The 17,662-nt window shown below is 37.5% G+C and overlaps 1 protein-coding gene across 1 annotated transcript; it reads left to right on the top strand.

The window, feature by feature from the left end:
* Positions 1-14,870, top strand: akt3b (v-akt murine thymoma viral oncogene homolog 3b). Its single transcript, XM_065295228.2, has 15 exons — positions 1-317; positions 4,198-4,449; positions 4,942-5,067; positions 5,405-5,516; positions 5,669-5,813; positions 6,006-6,137; positions 6,225-6,290; positions 6,398-6,466; positions 6,557-6,679; positions 6,754-6,882; positions 8,611-8,709; positions 8,823-8,938; positions 9,150-9,237; positions 12,959-13,061; positions 13,317-14,870. Exons 2-15 carry the CDS (start codon positions 4,404-4,406, stop codon positions 13,394-13,396), a joined length of 1,434 nt encoding a protein of 477 aa, XP_065151300.1. The 5' UTR covers positions 1-317; positions 4,198-4,403; the 3' UTR covers positions 13,397-14,870.
* Positions 14,871-17,662: the final 2,792 nt, after the last annotated feature.

The following is a 17,662-nucleotide window of genomic DNA, read 5'->3' as shown; positions in this document are numbered from 1 at the left end:
CTCGTGAATATTAACCACGGATCCCTGGCGGTAGTGGGATTCGGGTAAATTCGCGTGTTGGAGACGGGGTGCGCCGTCACCGCGCTTTCTGCATCGGGTTACGCCATTCATCCAGGGTCATTCGGTTCACCAGGGGTAACGCAGCAGTAACGGCGACCGGACAAACACGATGGATACATCACGGGCGCGCGTGCCACCGTTTTCCTCATGAACCGACCGGCGGCGGCGGCAGCAGCAGCATCATCTGCGTGCGGGTTTGGGTTTATCTCTTACCGGGCTGGCGTGAAACCGATCCCGTCTGGCGGATCGTCTGCCAGGTACGTGTTGTTTATTTTCCCACCATCGCGGCGTCGTTTCTGCTCGGCAGCATCACGGGCAAGGCAAGGCCGCGCGCCAGCATCCGCGCCTGAGCATCACTGGCGGGCGTGGATGCTGACGCTCGGCCTTGCCCGTGATGCTGCTGGACGTATGAAGCTGTAATGAAATATTCACAACGATTTCAGAATAATAAACGCATGCAAGCGGCATGTTATTGATGTACGGCCACCATTTTACGCATTCCGTGCGCAAACAAGAGAGAGCGCACGCATTTCGCGTGTGTTTGTATTGTCATCATACAGCCGTGTTTTGCATGCACACTCTGTATGTGCACATTGATGTTTTATACATGCAGACCCCCGCAAGCTGCTAGCCCGTTGTATTGTATTTATTATTATGATGATGAATTATGTAACAGCAGCTCGATATGACACCACACGCCCTTGGACACAAAAGCCGCCGCTTCATTGTGTGTTTATTGTGAACTCGTCCTGTTAATTGCTGTCAGATCCGTGTGTGTGTCTGTGTGTGTGTTTGTTTGTGATGGAGATGTCGGGGCGCAGGGATGCCCAACCGTGTCCGCCATTGTTTTTGTTGACATTGCCTATGGCTTGAGTTTTTGTAGACATCAGTAATAATTTTTTAGATGGATAATAAAAGAGGTTTTACTGTATAAGCTTGTGAAGTGCATATGTGATTGTGTGTTATGATAATAAGGTTGTTTACACAGACTCACACCTCATTTTGGGGGTGCCACAATGACAATGGCAACATCTTACAATGGAAAGCATATAGCTTACAGCCTATTGCTAAACATTTTAAAATTTTTACATTAATATGTAAAAAATAACCATGTTTAGTCCCAGTTAACATGGATTAATAGATAACTATTTGCTTTATTGATGAGCTGAGTGAGTGTTTGATGTTTTGGATGACATAACAAGTGCATGATGATGCCTAGTTGTTCCTTTAATATTTGACTTTATGCATTTAACCATGCAAAGAATCACAAAGACAGTTCTGAGGTTCTAATGTTGATTCAATGACTCAGATGTTGACACAGATTCTGTTGTTGATTCTACAGTAGGTACGTTTACGTGCCACCCAAATAATCCGTTTGTAATCGTATTGATGGCTCAATCGTATTAAAAAGCCTTGATGTAAACACCTTTATCAATACGATTGAGGTCGATCGGATGCAAATTTCGCTGGTATATTGAAAGGGGTGATGTAATCCGATCTGTAATCCGATCAGCAGCATGTAAACGCATGAATCGTTGTATTTTTCAATTGGATGCAAAAATACATTGTGCACATGCGCAAAACAATTGTGCTCAAGTTCACATCTTATATTTACGTATAACAATTCTCGTCACAGGAACATGCAATAGCAAGGCAGTGGCAACATGCATTATTATAGTAATGGGGTCACGCACATTTTGCAGTGTTCATATGAACTTTATAACATTAGGCTACATAAAGCAATAAAATAGCGTTGTGCCTTTCAGTTGTGTTACGTATATCTGAAAACTCCTTAAGAACAACTTTCTCCAACTCAGCTTTGACTTTAATCCAGAGATAAAGCGTGAACTCGACAAGAGATGCTGTTCACAGCGTGCCGTTGCCAAGTCCTCTGCTTTTTTCGAGTTCAAATTTTGGCTACTGTTTAAACTGTTTCCACCATTTTTTTTCTGCGAGTTAAAGATGAAAGGATTTTGTTGATTAGTTATTGGTATTTGGGCTGTGAATAGTCACTAGGATGCTTTTGGGCTAGTTTTAAATGTCCTTTGAGATGATTTTAATACGCGAATCTGGCAACCCTGGCTTTGCGCTTGTGGTTCACATCATATAGAATGTACATGTAAACAAACATTCTAATCAGATTGCAATTATTAGGGTGCATGTAAACTGTATTGTCATAACCTTCAATCGGATTAAATTCAGTCGGATTAACAAATTTTGTGCATGCAAACATAGCCAGTGATTCTCAGGATTGATTCTAAAATGATTCAACAGTTGATTATAATTCTGTTGTTGATTCTAAAGGGATTCAAAACTGATTCTTGAAAGGTTGATTCTATATGATTCAAAAGTTGATTGTGATTCTGTTGTTGATTCTATGGTGATTCTCAAACTTGATTCTAAAGTGATTCAAAACTGATTCTTGAAAGGTTGATTCCGAAATGATTCCAAAGTTGATTATAATTCTGTTGTTGATTCTAAAGGGATTTAAAACTGATTCTTGAAAGGTTGATTCTGGTATGATTCAAAAGTTGATTGTGATTCTGTTGTTGATTCTAAGATGATTCAAAACTGATTCATGAAAGGATATTCAGATATGATTCCAAAGTTAATTGTGATTCTGTTGTTGATTCTATGGTGATTCTCAAGCTTGATTCTAAAGTGATTCAAAACTGATTCTTGAGAGATTTATTCTAATGTGTTTCAAACGTTGATTATGATTCTGTTGTTGATTCCACAGTGATTCTCAAGCTTGATTCTAAAGGGATTCAAAACTGATACTTGAAAGGTTGATTCTGATATGATTCCAAAGTTGATTATGATTCTGTTTTTGATTCTAAAGTGATTCTCAAGCTTGATTCTAAAGTGATTCAAAACTGATTCTTGACAGATTGATTCCAATGTGATTCAAACGTCGATTATGATTCTGTTGTTGATTCCACAGTGATTCTCAAGCTTGATTCTAAGATGATTCAAAACTGATTCTTGACAGATTGATTCCGATATGATTCAAACGTTGATTGTGATTCAGTTGTTGATTCTGTGGTGATTCTCAAGCTTGATTCTAAGGGGATTCAAAACTGATTCTTGAAAGATTAATTCCGATATAATTCAGAAGTTCATTATGATTCTGTTGTTGATTCCACTGTGATTCTCAAGCTTGATTCTAAGATGATTCAAAACTGATTCTTGAAAGGTTGATACTGATATTATTTGAAAGTGATTGTGATTCTTTTGTTGATTCCACTATGATTCCAATCTTAAAGGTTGTTTAAGTTTTAGATTCAAATGATGCCTTTGAGTTTACTCAAAGGTGTAGTTCCCCTAAAATTAACATTTTGTCATTTGTCCCCGTCAAGTCGTTCAAACCCCTGATGGCTTCCTTTGTTCCTCAGAACCAAAAGGCAGATTTTTAAAATCATTGTTTAGCCTTTTCTGCGGGGGCCTGTCATCAAGCTTCATACATTTTTATAATTCATTATTTGTAGAAAGTCTTGACCTGTGTTGTTGACACAGTTTAGGATGCTTATGTTCAAATAATGCATAACAACTAAAACAACAGCGACATCTACAGCACTGGGGTAGAACGGTTAACTGCGCTGTTTGCTTGATGTTTTAGTTTGTGAATTACAAAACCCATTCGTCAGGACACTTGAAATGTACGTCACAAGTCATGTGGAGTTACATTATAACACTTTTGCGTCGTTAAAAGCTTGAGAAGAGGTGGTCACCATCAATTCCCATTGTAAACAAAGAGGGGAAGCAACATTGAAAAGACATCGGGGTTGAACAATATAAATGTAAAAGTTTCATTTTAGAGTAAACTCTCTGATTCTGAGCTTAATTTAAGGATCCTTATTTGATTACTTGGTTCTGAGACTGATTAGAACGATCTAATGCCTCAGATTCCAAAGAGGCCCAGTGAAACGACTCGCTTTGTTGTCTCAGAGCCGTGCTGTCACAGCATCCAGCGTGAGGGAGGAAGAGAAGGGCCACGGGAAGGGGTGGGAAATGTTTCCCCGCTCCTAACAATGACTTTATTTCTCATGGAAGTGTGTGTGTGTGTGTGGTGGTCGAAGGGGGAGAAGTGGAAGTGAATGATCCATGTGTGTGTGCGTGTTTGTTGTTTCCGTCCAGGCTGACTCACCACCGGAGTGTTTGAAAGGTCCCGTGAGAGTGAAAGTGAAGAGAGGCTGAGACGTTACATCACAACGTGGCAGAGAAAGTGAGAGACGAGGAGAACTGAGTGAGACGTGCGAGAGACGAGGACAAAACAACAAGCAGGAAGTAAAGCTCTGGAGTCTTTGACCCCCTGACCTTTGAACTCTAGCCTCAGAGCCAACATGAATGACCAGAACGTAGTAAAAGAGGGTTGGGTTCAGAAGAGAGGTAAGAAATCTATAAAACTTTTAATAATACTGTATAGAAATCTTTAAATATAGCTGCTCTTCATCTGCTTGGTTTTATCTTGTTAAAGGGGTCATATAATACGATTTTTTTAAAAGATGTAAAATAAGTCTCTGGTGTCCCTAGAGTACATATGTTAAGTTTTAGCTTCAAATACCCCACAGATTATTTATTACATCATGTTTAAATTGCCACGTTGTAGGTGCGAGCAACGATTTTTGGGTGTGTCCTTTAAAATGCAAATGAGCTGCTGAAATGTAAACACTGGTCATAATGATGGTGGTTTGTTGCAATTGAAACGTAATTGTGCTGTCAATTACTCATTGACCCAATTATAGCACTTAAACATGGAAAAACAAAAATTTTCACGCCATGACCCATTTTTACATGTATGGCGTCATGTTAATAGAGGTTTTAAATGAATTTGCATGCTTTCTCACGCATGTTTTGATTGGTCTGATCATGGTGTTTCAGGTGAATACATTAAGAACTGGAGACCACGGTACTTTCTGTTAAAGACGGATGGATCATTTATTGGATATAAAGAAAAGCCGCAGGATGCTGATTTGGCGTATCCTCTCAACAACTTCTCTGTGGCCAGTGAGCGTCTCTTACTTTATCCAACACCATTATTTTTGAAGTATTTAAAGTACTTTATTTCTAGGAGAATAGATATCACACTTTATGTACCAAATAAGGCATTTGTTTTTCAGATCAATGACTCATTGCATTCGAAGGAAACTGATTAAATATTAACGTCACGGTGCTGCTGATATCATCAACATCAGTCTGACTTAAATATTAAAAATGACATCATAACGGCATACATGCATTTATGTGGCAATGTTTGGAAAAGAATATTAATGTATTAGGTTATCCGTGCACATTATTCACAGCATAGTCCTTAAAGTTCCCACTTTTGTTTTATTTCCGTCAGAGTGTCAGCTGATGAAGACAGAGAGGCCGAAGCCCAACACCTTCATCATCAGATGCCTGCAGTGGACCACTGTGATTGAACGCACATTTCATGTAGACACACCCGATGAGAGGTATTTTGATCAGAAAGCTGATATATGTTTAAGCTGGTTTGTGTTTAAGTTAAAAATAGTCCAACGTTTAATGAGACATTTTGAATTCTTTAAAGTTTGTGAGGTTAAATTGATCCTTGTACTTATTGTGCTTGTCTTGTCTTGATAACAAGGGATGAGTGGGTCGAGGCTATTCAGATGGTGGCGGACAAGCTCGCCAAACAGGAAGAAGAGGGAATCTTGTGTAACCCCATCTCTCAGGTTGAAAACGTCAACGAGGAAGAGATGGACACGTCAACCAGTCATCACAAACGAAAGGTAGATAAAGAGAATGTGAATCCCAATCGCAGCAGGATGCACTGAATTGTTTTTAAAAAAGTGGTGCCGTGACCCGGATACAAATGCAAGCTGAATTGCTGTTTTGAATCCTACTTGTAGTGGGTAACTTGTACATAAATGAGTAGATCTTTTTAATAAACATACTGATCATTCTGATGTTGTCTTCAACAGACAATGAGTGACTTTGACTATCTAAAGTTATTGGGTAAAGGCACATTCGGGAAGGTGATTTTGGTGCGAGAGAAAGCCAGTGGAACGTATTATGCAATGAAGATCCTGAAAAAGGAGGTTATTATTGCTAAGGTACAAGACCTGACACTATTCCCAAAAGAAATATGTTAAAGATTTGTTTTACATAAATTTCTCACACTTTCTCTCTCTCTTGGTTAGGATGAAGTGGCTCACACACTTACAGAGAGCAGAGTTTTGAAAAACACTAGACATCCATTTTTAACAGTAAGTGTAATGATATATCAATACTCTTAAATTGATTTTTTTTGCATCTGTTACCTATAAAGAAGTACAGAAATATACAAATGTATTGTTATTATTTTTTCCTGTAGTCGCTGAAGTATTCGTTTCAGACGAAGGATCGATTATGTTTTGTTATGGAATACGTAAATGGAGGAGAGGTAAAAATCTTAATTTGCTTAAATTTGCTTTAAATTTTATCTATAAAATTTCCTTTCTAACTTTTGAATATACTCACTTTTTTATTGCAGCTGTTTTTTCATCTGTCGAGGGAACGTGTGTTTTCGGAGGATAGAACTCGCTTCTATGGCGCTGAAATAGTTTCTGCGTTAGACTACCTGCACTCGGCAAAGATCGTTTACCGTGACCTAAAGGTAATTAAACATTACATTTTCACATTTTTTTAAGCAATATCGCCAATATAACCAAACAAAACTGTGCTTTACAGCTGGAAAACCTAATGTTGGATAAGGACGGTCACATAAAGATCACAGATTTCGGTCTGTGTAAGGAGGGCATTACGGACGCCGCCACTATGAAAACATTCTGCGGGACACCAGAATATTTGGCGCCTGAGGTACAGGACACAAAACACTTCTTCGGTCGATCCAGAATAAATGTCATTTTTGTAATGACTACTTTATTACATCATGCTTGGAGAGAGTTTAGTATGAACAGGGAACATTTCATCAGTGCCTTTTTAATGTTTGTATAAAAATAGCCACACACTGCGATGTGTAGACATGAATGAGGAGCTTGTGGTATAAATAGAAACGTACCCGCTGTCATCATTTCCAAACCATTTTTGTTGATATTAAAGAGGTTCCATTTTAATGACAATATCAAATTTGTATCATATATAATAATTGATGGTATTGTGTATATGTGCTGTAACTGTGATGTCATGATGATCAAAACTCTATGATGTCATCTTACTGGTTTGATGAGTCGTATATCCACATCCCATTATTTGATTTATTTATCATTCAGGATGTTAAAATGATCAAATAACTATAATCAGGGTTTGGAGTATAATTACATTTTTATTGGATATTTGGCTGATTGACTGTTTCATTATTTCGAGAATAATAGGACTGATAATTGATCAAGCAATAATGTACATATTTGATAATTGACCAAGTTTTAAAAGAATAATTATCAGTCAGGTTTTGAAGAATACTGAAAAATAATGTGGCCGATTATTGATCGGAATTTGGAGAATAATGTGACCGATTATTGATCGGATTTTGAAAAATAATGTGACCGATTATTGATCGCATTTTGAAAATAATGTGGCCGATTATTGATCGGATTTTGGCGAATAATGTGACTGATTATTGATCGGATTTTGGCGAAAAATGTGACCGATTATTGACCGGAATTTGGCAAATAATGTGACCGATTATTGATCGGATTTTGGAGAATAATGGGGCCGATTATTGATCGGATTTTGGAGAATAATGTGGCCGATTATTGATCGGATTTTGGAGAATAATGTGGCCGATTATTGATTGGATTTTGGAGAATAATGTGACTGGTTATTGATCAGGTTTTGGAGAATAATGTGACCGATTGTTGATCGGATTTTGAAAAATAATGTGACCGATTATTGACCAGGTATAGAGAGAATAATATGACTTATTGATCAGATAATGAAGAATATGACTGATTGTTGATTGAGGTATCGATTAGGGAAATCTTGTCTTGATATATTTTTGTGCCGATACAATGTTTGCTTATTCCTTAAACATATCTGTGATTCTATTCAGGGATATATCGGTCATTACCATTGATCAGATATTGAAGAATCATGTGACTAATTATTGCCAGATATTGGAAAATTTGACTGACTATTGATCAGATTTTTGAAAACAATTAACTGATTATTGATCAGGTTTTGGAGAATACTATGACCGATTATTGATCAAATTTAGAAAATAATGTGGCCGATTATTGATCGGATTTTGTAGGATGATGTAACCAATTGTTGATCAGGTTTTGGAGAATAATGTGACCGATTATTGATCGGATTTTGACAAATAATGTGACCGATTATTGATTGGATTTTGGCAAATAATGTGACCGATAATTGATCAGGTTTTAGAAAATATTGTGACTGATTATTGATCAGGTTTTGGAGAATAATGTGACCGATTATTGATCAGGTTTTGGAGAATAATGTTACCGATTATTGATCAGGTTTTGGAAAATATTGTGACTGATTATTGATCAGGTTTTGGAGAATAATGTGACCGATTATTGATCAGGTTTTGGAGAATAATGTGACTGATTGATTGTTGACCAGGTATTGGAGGACAATGACTATGGGAGAGCAGTGGACTGGTGGGGTTTGGGTGTTGTTATGTACGAGATGATGTGTGGACGCCTTCCCTTTTATAATCAGGTATGGACACTATTGCAAAAGTAATATTATTGATATATTGACATTTCTTGTGTGATGCATGAGTAATTTGTTCTGTCTTGATTAGCTGTTAATCTTCACATCTCTTTCTTCAGGACCACGAGAAGCTGTTTGAGTTGATTTTGATGGAAGAGATCAAATTTCCCAGAACCCTCTCTGCCGATGCCAAGTCATTACTGTCCGGATTACTTATCAAAGACCCCAACAAGAGGTGTGTGTGTGTGTTTGGGTGTGTGTGTGTGTGCGCGCGCGTTAGTAAGGATTTCTGACAATCTAACAAAATTTCACCCAAAAATTGTAATTCTGACATTATTGAATTAAGGTGAGTAATTGACAGAATTGAATTAAACTAGATTCAATCATTTTAATATAATGAAATATGAGACCTGCTAAATGTTAAACTGTCAATTTGCTCTCTGAAGGCTCGGGGGCGGTCCGGATGATGCTAAAGACATCATGGGACACAGTTTCTTCAATGCGGTGGACTGGCAAGATGTCTATGACAAAAAGGTACAACTAACAACAGCAGCTAAGAATACGCATGAATACATTTCTGTTAATATGTTTCCAAAATCATTACATTTTCTATTTATTGTTATTTTTAATTCCTTTTCAGTGTGTTCTTAGAGTTTATTTATGTTATACTTATACACGTGTATACATTTTGTTAAAATTAGTGTAGATATGGTTACATGTGAACATTTATGTAGTTATATAAACACTTTTCAGTTTTTAGACATTAGTACGGTTAGTGTCGGATGTGTACATTTGGATAGTTATGCATGTGTTTTAAGTTTTCAAGCATTAGTGCGGTTAGGGTCGCATGTGATAGTTAAGCATGTGTATTAGGGTCGCATGGATAGTTATGCATGTGTTTTAAGTTTTCATGCATTAGTCCGGTTAGGTCGCATGCTTACATTTGGATAGTTATGCATGCATTTTAAGTTTTCGTGCATTAGTAAGGTTAGGGTCGCATGCGTACGTTTGGATAGTTATGCATGCTTATTAGGGTCGTTTGGATAGTTATGCATGCTCATTATGTTTTCATGCCTTAGTGCAGTTAAGGTTGCATGTAGAGTTGTTCCGATTCCGATACCAGTATCGGAAATACGGCCGATACCACAAAAAATTCTGGCATCGGAATCGGCGAGTACTTGACCCCATGTACCGATCCGATACCATTTTCTTAATAAACGTAGTTATGCCCGTTATAGCTTACACTAAAGCTAACACTGCAAAGCGAAACTCATTTCTTCTTCGCTGCTCTGAATGCAAACACCAGGAAGTTACCTCATGCGTGACGCAACCATTGTTTACTTAGAGCGGCGAAGGAATGAAAGCATGCAGCCGTATGTCCGCTGTTTGTTAGTATTTCAGACTAATAAAACATCGACATGTCTCAACGGAATCCGCGCCCGCAGATTTCCGCGGAGAACTCGATGGATTTAATGCCCGTGATTGACAAGCACACATACCCCGCGCTTGAGCGTGTTTGTGACCAGTCCCGTCATTGACAACAAGCAAACATACATAGCCCCGCGCGTTTGTGAGCAGCATTGATAAGTACATAAACCCTGCGTGTGCTGTTTGCTGTGATTGTTTTTAATGATAAGAGCATGAACCGTTTGATATATGAGATGAAATAAAACTTACCACTGAGTTTCACCGCAGATCTTACTTGTCTCTGTCGTCTATGTGACGCGACAGTCAGCACATCATCATTTCAAATCAGTTTACAAGACGAATGCTCTTGTTATGTTTAATATAAAGTTTACATTGCGTTGTCAAAATGATGAAATTATCTTCATACGTGCTTAATTCATAATGAGAACGTATTAACACAAGCTTTTTATTCTGCTATAATATATATTAACAATAATATATGTCAATTTATATAGGCTACAAACTAGAATTCTATCTTGACATGCACATTATCTGGTTCATGTTGGTCCAGTTTAATTCAGAGGACTCATTGGTTTGGTGTATTCATTTTAATTGTAAGCCTTTAAAAAGTAATTATTTTAGATGCAATTTTGTAATATTTAATAGCTTAAATAATTTAATTTAAAACCATCCTGCAGAATTCCGCAGATTTTTTCCAATTATTCCTAAAACTAAAATACCCTTTCAGTTTACAGTGTTCGATTTGTGGCTGATTTTCTCATAGGAAAAATAAATATTAATGTCAAATGTCTTTCAGATAATAAAAATACTGTGGTTCACTGTATGTATTTGTTCATGTTTTATAAAGGAATAAGTCTGAAGCACACCATAAAACAGTTATATCCATTCATACAGGGCTAGTAGTATGTACAGCTGTATATTATACAGATACACATGCAGGTATCGGATCGGTACTCGGTATCGGCCGATACCCTGAGCCCAGGTATCGGAATCGGTATCGGGAAGAGAAAAATGGTATCGGAACATCTCTAGTTGCATGTGATAGTTATGCATGCGTATTAGGGTCGCATGGATAGTTATGCATGCGTTTTATGTTTTCATGCATTAGTGCGGTTAGGGTCGCATGTGATAGTTATACATGCGTTTTATGTTTTCATGCATTAGTGCGGTTAAGGTCGCATGGATAGTTATGCATGCGTTTTATGTTGTCATGCATTAGTGCGGTTAAGGTCGCATGGATAGTTATGCATGCGTTTTGTTTTCATGCATTAGTGCGGTTAGGGTCGCATGTGATAGTTATGCATGCGTATTAGGGTCACATGGATAGTTATGCATGCGTTTTGTTTTCATGCATTAGTAGGGTTAGGGTCGCATGTGATAGTTTTGCATGCTTATTAGGGTCGCATGGATAGTTATGCATGCGTTTTATGTTTCATGCATTAGTGCGGTTAGGGTCGCATGGATAGTTATGCATGTGTTTTATGTTTTCATGCATTAGTGCGGTTAGGGTCGCATGTGATAGTTATGCATGCATATTAGGGTCGCATGGATAGTTATGCATGCGTTTTATGTTTGCATGCATTAGTGCAGTTAGGGTCGCATGCGTACGTTTGGATAGTTATGCATGCATTTTACATTTTCATGCATAAGTGCAGTTAGGGTCGCATGTGATAGTTATGCATGTGTTTTATGTTTTCATGCATCAGTGCGGTTAGGGTCGCATGTGATAGTTATGCATGCATATTAGGGTCGCATGGATAGTTATGCATGCGTTTTATGTTTGCATGCATTAGTGCAGTTAGGGTCGCATGCATACGTTTGGATAGTTATGCATGCATTTTACATTTTCATGCATAAGTGCAGTTAGGGTCGCATGTGATAGTTATGCATGCATTTTACATTTTCATGCAGAAGTGCAGTTAGGGTCGCATGTGATAGTTATGCATGTGTTTTAAGTTTTTATGCATTAGTGCGGTTAGGGCTGCTGCATATGTTTGTTGGTTATGCATGTGTTCTACATTTTCATCCATTAGTCGATTAGGGTCGCATGCGTACCTTCGTTGTTTATGCATGTGTTCATCCATTTCAATACATACGTTCGGTACAATCAGTTGGTTATGCCTGTGTTTTACGGTTAGGGTCGTATGCGTACTTTTGGATGGTTATGCATGCGATTTACGTTTTTATGCATTAGTACTGTTAGGGCTGCATGCAAATGTTTGTTGGTTATGCATGTGTTTTACATTTTCATCCATTAGTATGGTTAGGGTCGCATGCATATGTTTGGATGGTTATGCGTGCGATTTACGTTTTCATGCATTAGTACAGTTAGAGCTGCATGTGTATGATCGTTACATTTTGTTGGTTATGTCTGCGTTTTACAGTTAGGGTTGTATGCGTTCGTTCGGATGGTTATGCATGCGTTATATTTTTTCATCCATTAGTACGGTTGGGGTCGCATGAATACCTTTGTTGGTTAAGCATGTGTTCATCCACCTCAATGCATGCGTCGGGTACAATTGGTTGGTTATTCCTGTGTTTTAAGGTTAGGGTCCTATGCGTACTTTCTGATGGTTATGCATGCGTTTTATGTTTTTATCCATTAGTACGGTTAGGGTCGCATGCATACGTTCGGTTAGTTATGCATGCCTTTAACATTTTCATCCATATACACCTGCAAACATTAATACATAAATACTGTATTATATTTTTGCTGTATACAGGATTTGAATAAATTTATTCGAAGATTGATCTTTACATTGCTTTGCAGTTCTCTTGAAAAAGAGGTGATGTTAATATAATTCTTTCACTCTTTCTCTCTTGTCAGCTGGTTCCTCCCTTCATGCCACAAGTGTCATCTGAAACTGACACCAGATATTTTGATGAGGAGTTCACAGCACAGACCATCACCATCACACCACCAGAGAAGTGTGAGTGCACCGCTTCCTCTCTCGCTTTTCCTGTTGACCGCTTCCTCATGGCACAGGAAGAGGAAGTTGCATTCAGCTCAGTGCCAAACACAATACAAGAGGCGCTTGTTTCCTCATTGTACTGAGCTTATTGTTGTGAAAATCTCTCTGCCACTTATTGCCACTTAGGAAATAATTTTTTCATTCAGAATGAATGGAAAATTCATTCAGTAGTCTTGCAGATAAGGTAACGTCGTTTTCCCTTCTCTCCTGCAGATGATGAGGACGGGATGGACTCGGAAGAAAGGCGACCACATTTCCCACAATTCTCTTATTCGGCTAGCGGACGGGAGTGATGTCACGAAATAACGCCGTCATTCACCTGAGGCCGGTGGAGGAAACCACCGTAGCCATGCTAGAAAGAGCCCACCCCTCATATTCCCTTCGATTCAATACTGATAGACATAGGGAGTCGGTTTTGTTGCTTTCTGTTTGTTTTTTGGTTCAATTTGTTGATGTGGGACTTAAAAAGGGGTTTTGCACAGGGTGAGACTTAAGCTAGTCAACCCACATTAAAAAGTCTTGTACACTTTCAGCTTGTTGTTTACAGACCATGGACAGTGTTTTGGGGGGAATATGATCAGTATTGTCGATGACCTGATTTTTTTTTTGCACTTGCTTATAAGAGCCGTAATGGGGAACAAACCAAAAATGTTGCCTTATGTGTGTGGATCTCCTCTGTCAGACGGACAGATGGATGGACGGACGGACAGACAGACATGTAGTTAGGGTTATTAGAAGCAGCACTAGTTCAGTTCCAGTGAGGCTCAAATGTTTTTTATTTAACGCACACATTCTCCTTCGGAGGTGTCGAAGGGTCTCGTTCCTTTTTCGTGCTTTCGGTATACGTTGGAGAAAGTGTTTCGCAGGATGCTAGTGTTGTTATTTTCATTATTTTATCCTCACGCTCTGAAATAAAGGTTTAAGTTGCAAATACACAACATTACAAACAGCTGCCGTTACTGTATAATCTCTCAGGCAATTCAGAACACGAGTGAATCTCACCAAAATATTGTGAGCATGCCCAAAATGACAATTACATTTTATGTAAATAATACAATTACTGTACATCATATCTCAAAATTTTCCAAAACTGACTGTAAATAATGTAAGCGTCATGGCAGTATTTAAATAACTTGACATTATGAAGGACTGTAATTCTGAAAACAGTACAGTAATGACATTTAAGTGTGAAATCCCTCACGAAACGTAACCAACTATAGTAATACACCATGGGTTTAATTGTAGTAAGGGATGGGACCATGGCACATTTCGGTGAGATTCACTCAAAATCTATACCCACCACTGGGTGAAACCCACCCAAATATGACATTTATCGTCTTGTCGTTACTTTCTCATCTCTGATCAACTAAAACAGAGAAGCCTAAGAACCGAATGAAGTGCAGTCCAAAACGGAGAAAGCACGGTTCAAGGAATAATTCAGCCGAAAATAATTTATTTAGCTGTTTTACTCTCTCTAACATCATCCTAGGTGTGTATGACTTCCTTATTTTAGCCAAACACAGTCAGAGTTATATTAAATAATATCCTGGCTCTTTCAAGCTTTATAATGGCATTGGATTTAAAGCTTAAAAATGCATCCATCAAACACTAATTATTTAAACAGTTATTAAATGGGTGAAGTGATGGTTTTTGATGGGTGGATTGGTTTTTGGAGCTTTAAAATTGGGCACCATCACAGAGTTAAATTAAAGGGATGGTTCACCCAAAAATGACAATTCTTTCATCATTTACTCTCTCTCATGTTGTTACAAACCTGTTTAAATGTCTTTGTTCTGAAAAACATGAAGGAAGATATTATGAGGAATTTTTGTAATCAAACCCTTTGTGAGCCCCATTCACTTCCATAGTATTCTTTTTTCCTACTATGAAAGTGAAATGGGCTCATGATTGGTTTGGTTACAAACATTCTTCAAAATATCTTCCATCGTGTTCATCAGAAAAAAGAAATGTATACAGGTTTGTAACAACATGAGAGCGAGTAAATGATGACAGAATTTTTATTTTTAGGTGAACTATCCCTTTAAATAAATCATATCCTGACCTTTCAAGCTTTATAATGGCATTGGATAGTGCCCCATTTTTCAAGATCTAAAAATGCATCCATCCATCAAACACTAATTTATACAGTTATTAAATTGGTGAATTGATGGTTTTTGATGGATGGATGGATTTTTGGTGCTTTAAAATTGGGCACCATCACACAGAGTTATATTAAAGGGAGAGTTCACCCAAAAATGACAATTCTTTCATCATTTACTCGCTTTCATGTTGTTACAAACCTGTATAAATTTCTTTGTTCTGATGAACACGAAGGAAGATATTTTGAGTAATGTTCATGAGCCCCATTCACTTCCATAGTATTCTTTTTCCTACTATAGAAGTGAATGGGCTCATGATCGGTTTTGTTACAAACATTCTTCAAAATATTTTCCATTGTATTCACCAGAACAAAGAAATTTATACAGGTTTGTAACAACATGAGAGCAAATAAATAATGACAGAATTATTATTTTTAGGTGAACTATCCCTTTAAATAAATCATATCCTGACCTTTCAAGCTTTATAATGGCATTGGATAGTGCCCCATTTCAAAGCTTTAAAAATGGATCCATCCATCAAACACTAATTTATACAGTTATTAAATGGGTGAAGTGATGGTTTTTAATGGATGGATGGGATTTTGGAGTTTTAAAATTGGGCACCATCACACGTAGTTATATTAAAGGGATCACCCAAAAACTTCTTTCAAAATGTACTTGTTCTCATGTTACAAACCTGTATACATTTCTTTGTTCTGATAAACACAGAGGATATTTTAGGGAATGGTTTTAACCAAACTGTTCATGAGCCCCATGCACTTCCATAGTATTCTTTTTTCTACTATGGAAGAGAATGGGGCTCATGATCGATTTGGTTACAAACATTCTTCAAAATATGTTCGATTGTATTCACCAGAACAAAGAAATTTATGCAGGTTTGTAACAACATGAGAGTGAGTAAATGATGACATAATTTTTATTTTTGGGTGAACTGTCCCTTTAAATAATATCCTAGCTCTTTTAACCTTTATAATGGCATTGGATAGTGCCCCATTTTTTAAAGCTCTAAAAATGCATCCCTTCCTCAAAAACTAATCCACACAGTTATTAAATGTTAATTAAATTCTGAGGTGAAGCGATTAATGTGCTTTTTGGACCCTTAAAATGGGGTACTATCCAATGGCATTAAAAAAGTCCAAATACAGTATAATTTAAAATAACTCCAACTGTGTTTGGCTAAAAGTTATATACACCTAGGATAACTTGAGTGTGAGTAAACATGGGCTCATTTTAATTTTCATGTCATTTTGGGTGGTGTTTGACCTTTACTGTACAGAGCAACAGGTATGTTATCTCTCTCACCAGCACAGAGAGAGATGAATCAACCACTGACCCTCACTTCTCACCGCAAAGAGTTAGATTCATGTTGGACCAGAAGATGTAAATACAAACCTCTTTATCTCTTTTATCGTAACTTTAAGTTGTTTGCTTTGAAAAGTTGCCGTCTCCATAGCCTTGGAAATCGTACGCGTGATGTCTACGTTTGGAATCAATACAGAGTCAAATCACAAACTCATTATATGTGCAACTGAGCCATGCAATATTAGTGTGAATGACCCCTGACTCCGCCCCACCCTGCCGTGTGATGTATATATGCAACATCATCTGTTTGTTATGCGACCCGTGTGACAGTTATTGTGCGTGACTGTGCAGATGTGAATTATCGGACGACAACATTTTAAGAAGAAAAAAAACGAGAAATGTTTCCTTAAAAGACGAAATCTTTGAAGGGCATGTATTATATGGATGTTTGTTTCCATAAAGATGAGTTGCTATGGTTTCGATCCCATCCCATCTGTACCTGATCCAGTAAACGTTGTGGGAACTGCCGAATGAAATGTCTGTGTGTGATTGTACGTCAACGTTTCAATTGTTATTTTTACGCCGTGACGTATTTGGTCTGGCTAACAGCAAATCCTCATTAGGTTTTTTAATGTTTTTTTTTTTTTTTTGAATGACAAGTTTTTTGTTTGCTTGTTTCGTTTCAGCGTACTTTTGTACTATAGATGTAATTTAGTTGTATTTATTTTCGTATGTTATAGGATGAAGGACGGTGTTGGCCGTGTTTCTCTCTCTCTTTCCCTCTCATTATTATTTTTTATAACTTTCCTTTAGTCGTTGGCTGTTTTGTTTCATACCAAAACATTAGGGCAAGTGAACTGTAGAGGACTTGCATTGCCATTTGGTAGTATTTATTTTAAGTTATATTAAAATGTTCAAATTTCTAGACGTTTCAATGTGTACTTTATTCTTAGATGTGTTGTTTTTATGGTGTCTCTCAATTACTCGGTCCAATATAAAGCCAATCAAAGGAAAAATATACATAAATTTTTAGAAGCCCCTAAAAAGTAAAAAAAATTAAAGTGAGTGCTGCAGGGATGATGTATTTTTGTAGGCAAAATCCAGAAGCGTTTTTAGCACTTCCGGTTCCATCCCCGA

This window comes from Paramisgurnus dabryanus, chromosome 4, assembly GCF_030506205.2.
Source record: "Paramisgurnus dabryanus chromosome 4, PD_genome_1.1, whole genome shotgun sequence".
Classification (NCBI taxonomy): Eukaryota; Metazoa; Chordata; class Actinopteri; order Cypriniformes; family Cobitidae; genus Paramisgurnus; species Paramisgurnus dabryanus.
Note: the sequence above shows the minus strand (reverse complement) of the source record. Positions and strands in the feature narration are given on the sequence as shown.

Coding starts and splice junctions, on each gene's coding strand:
- akt3b (XM_065295228.2), top strand. CDS start 4,404: ATGAATGACCAGAACGTAGTAAAAGAGGGTTGGGTTCAGAAGAGAG. Junction 4,450..4,941: donor GGGTTGGGTTCAGAAGAGAG/GTAAGAAATCTA, acceptor ATGGTGTTTCAG/GTGAATACATTAAGAACTGG. Junction 5,814..6,005: donor CCAGTCATCACAAACGAAAG/GTAGATAAAGAG, acceptor TGTCTTCAACAG/ACAATGAGTGACTTTGACTA.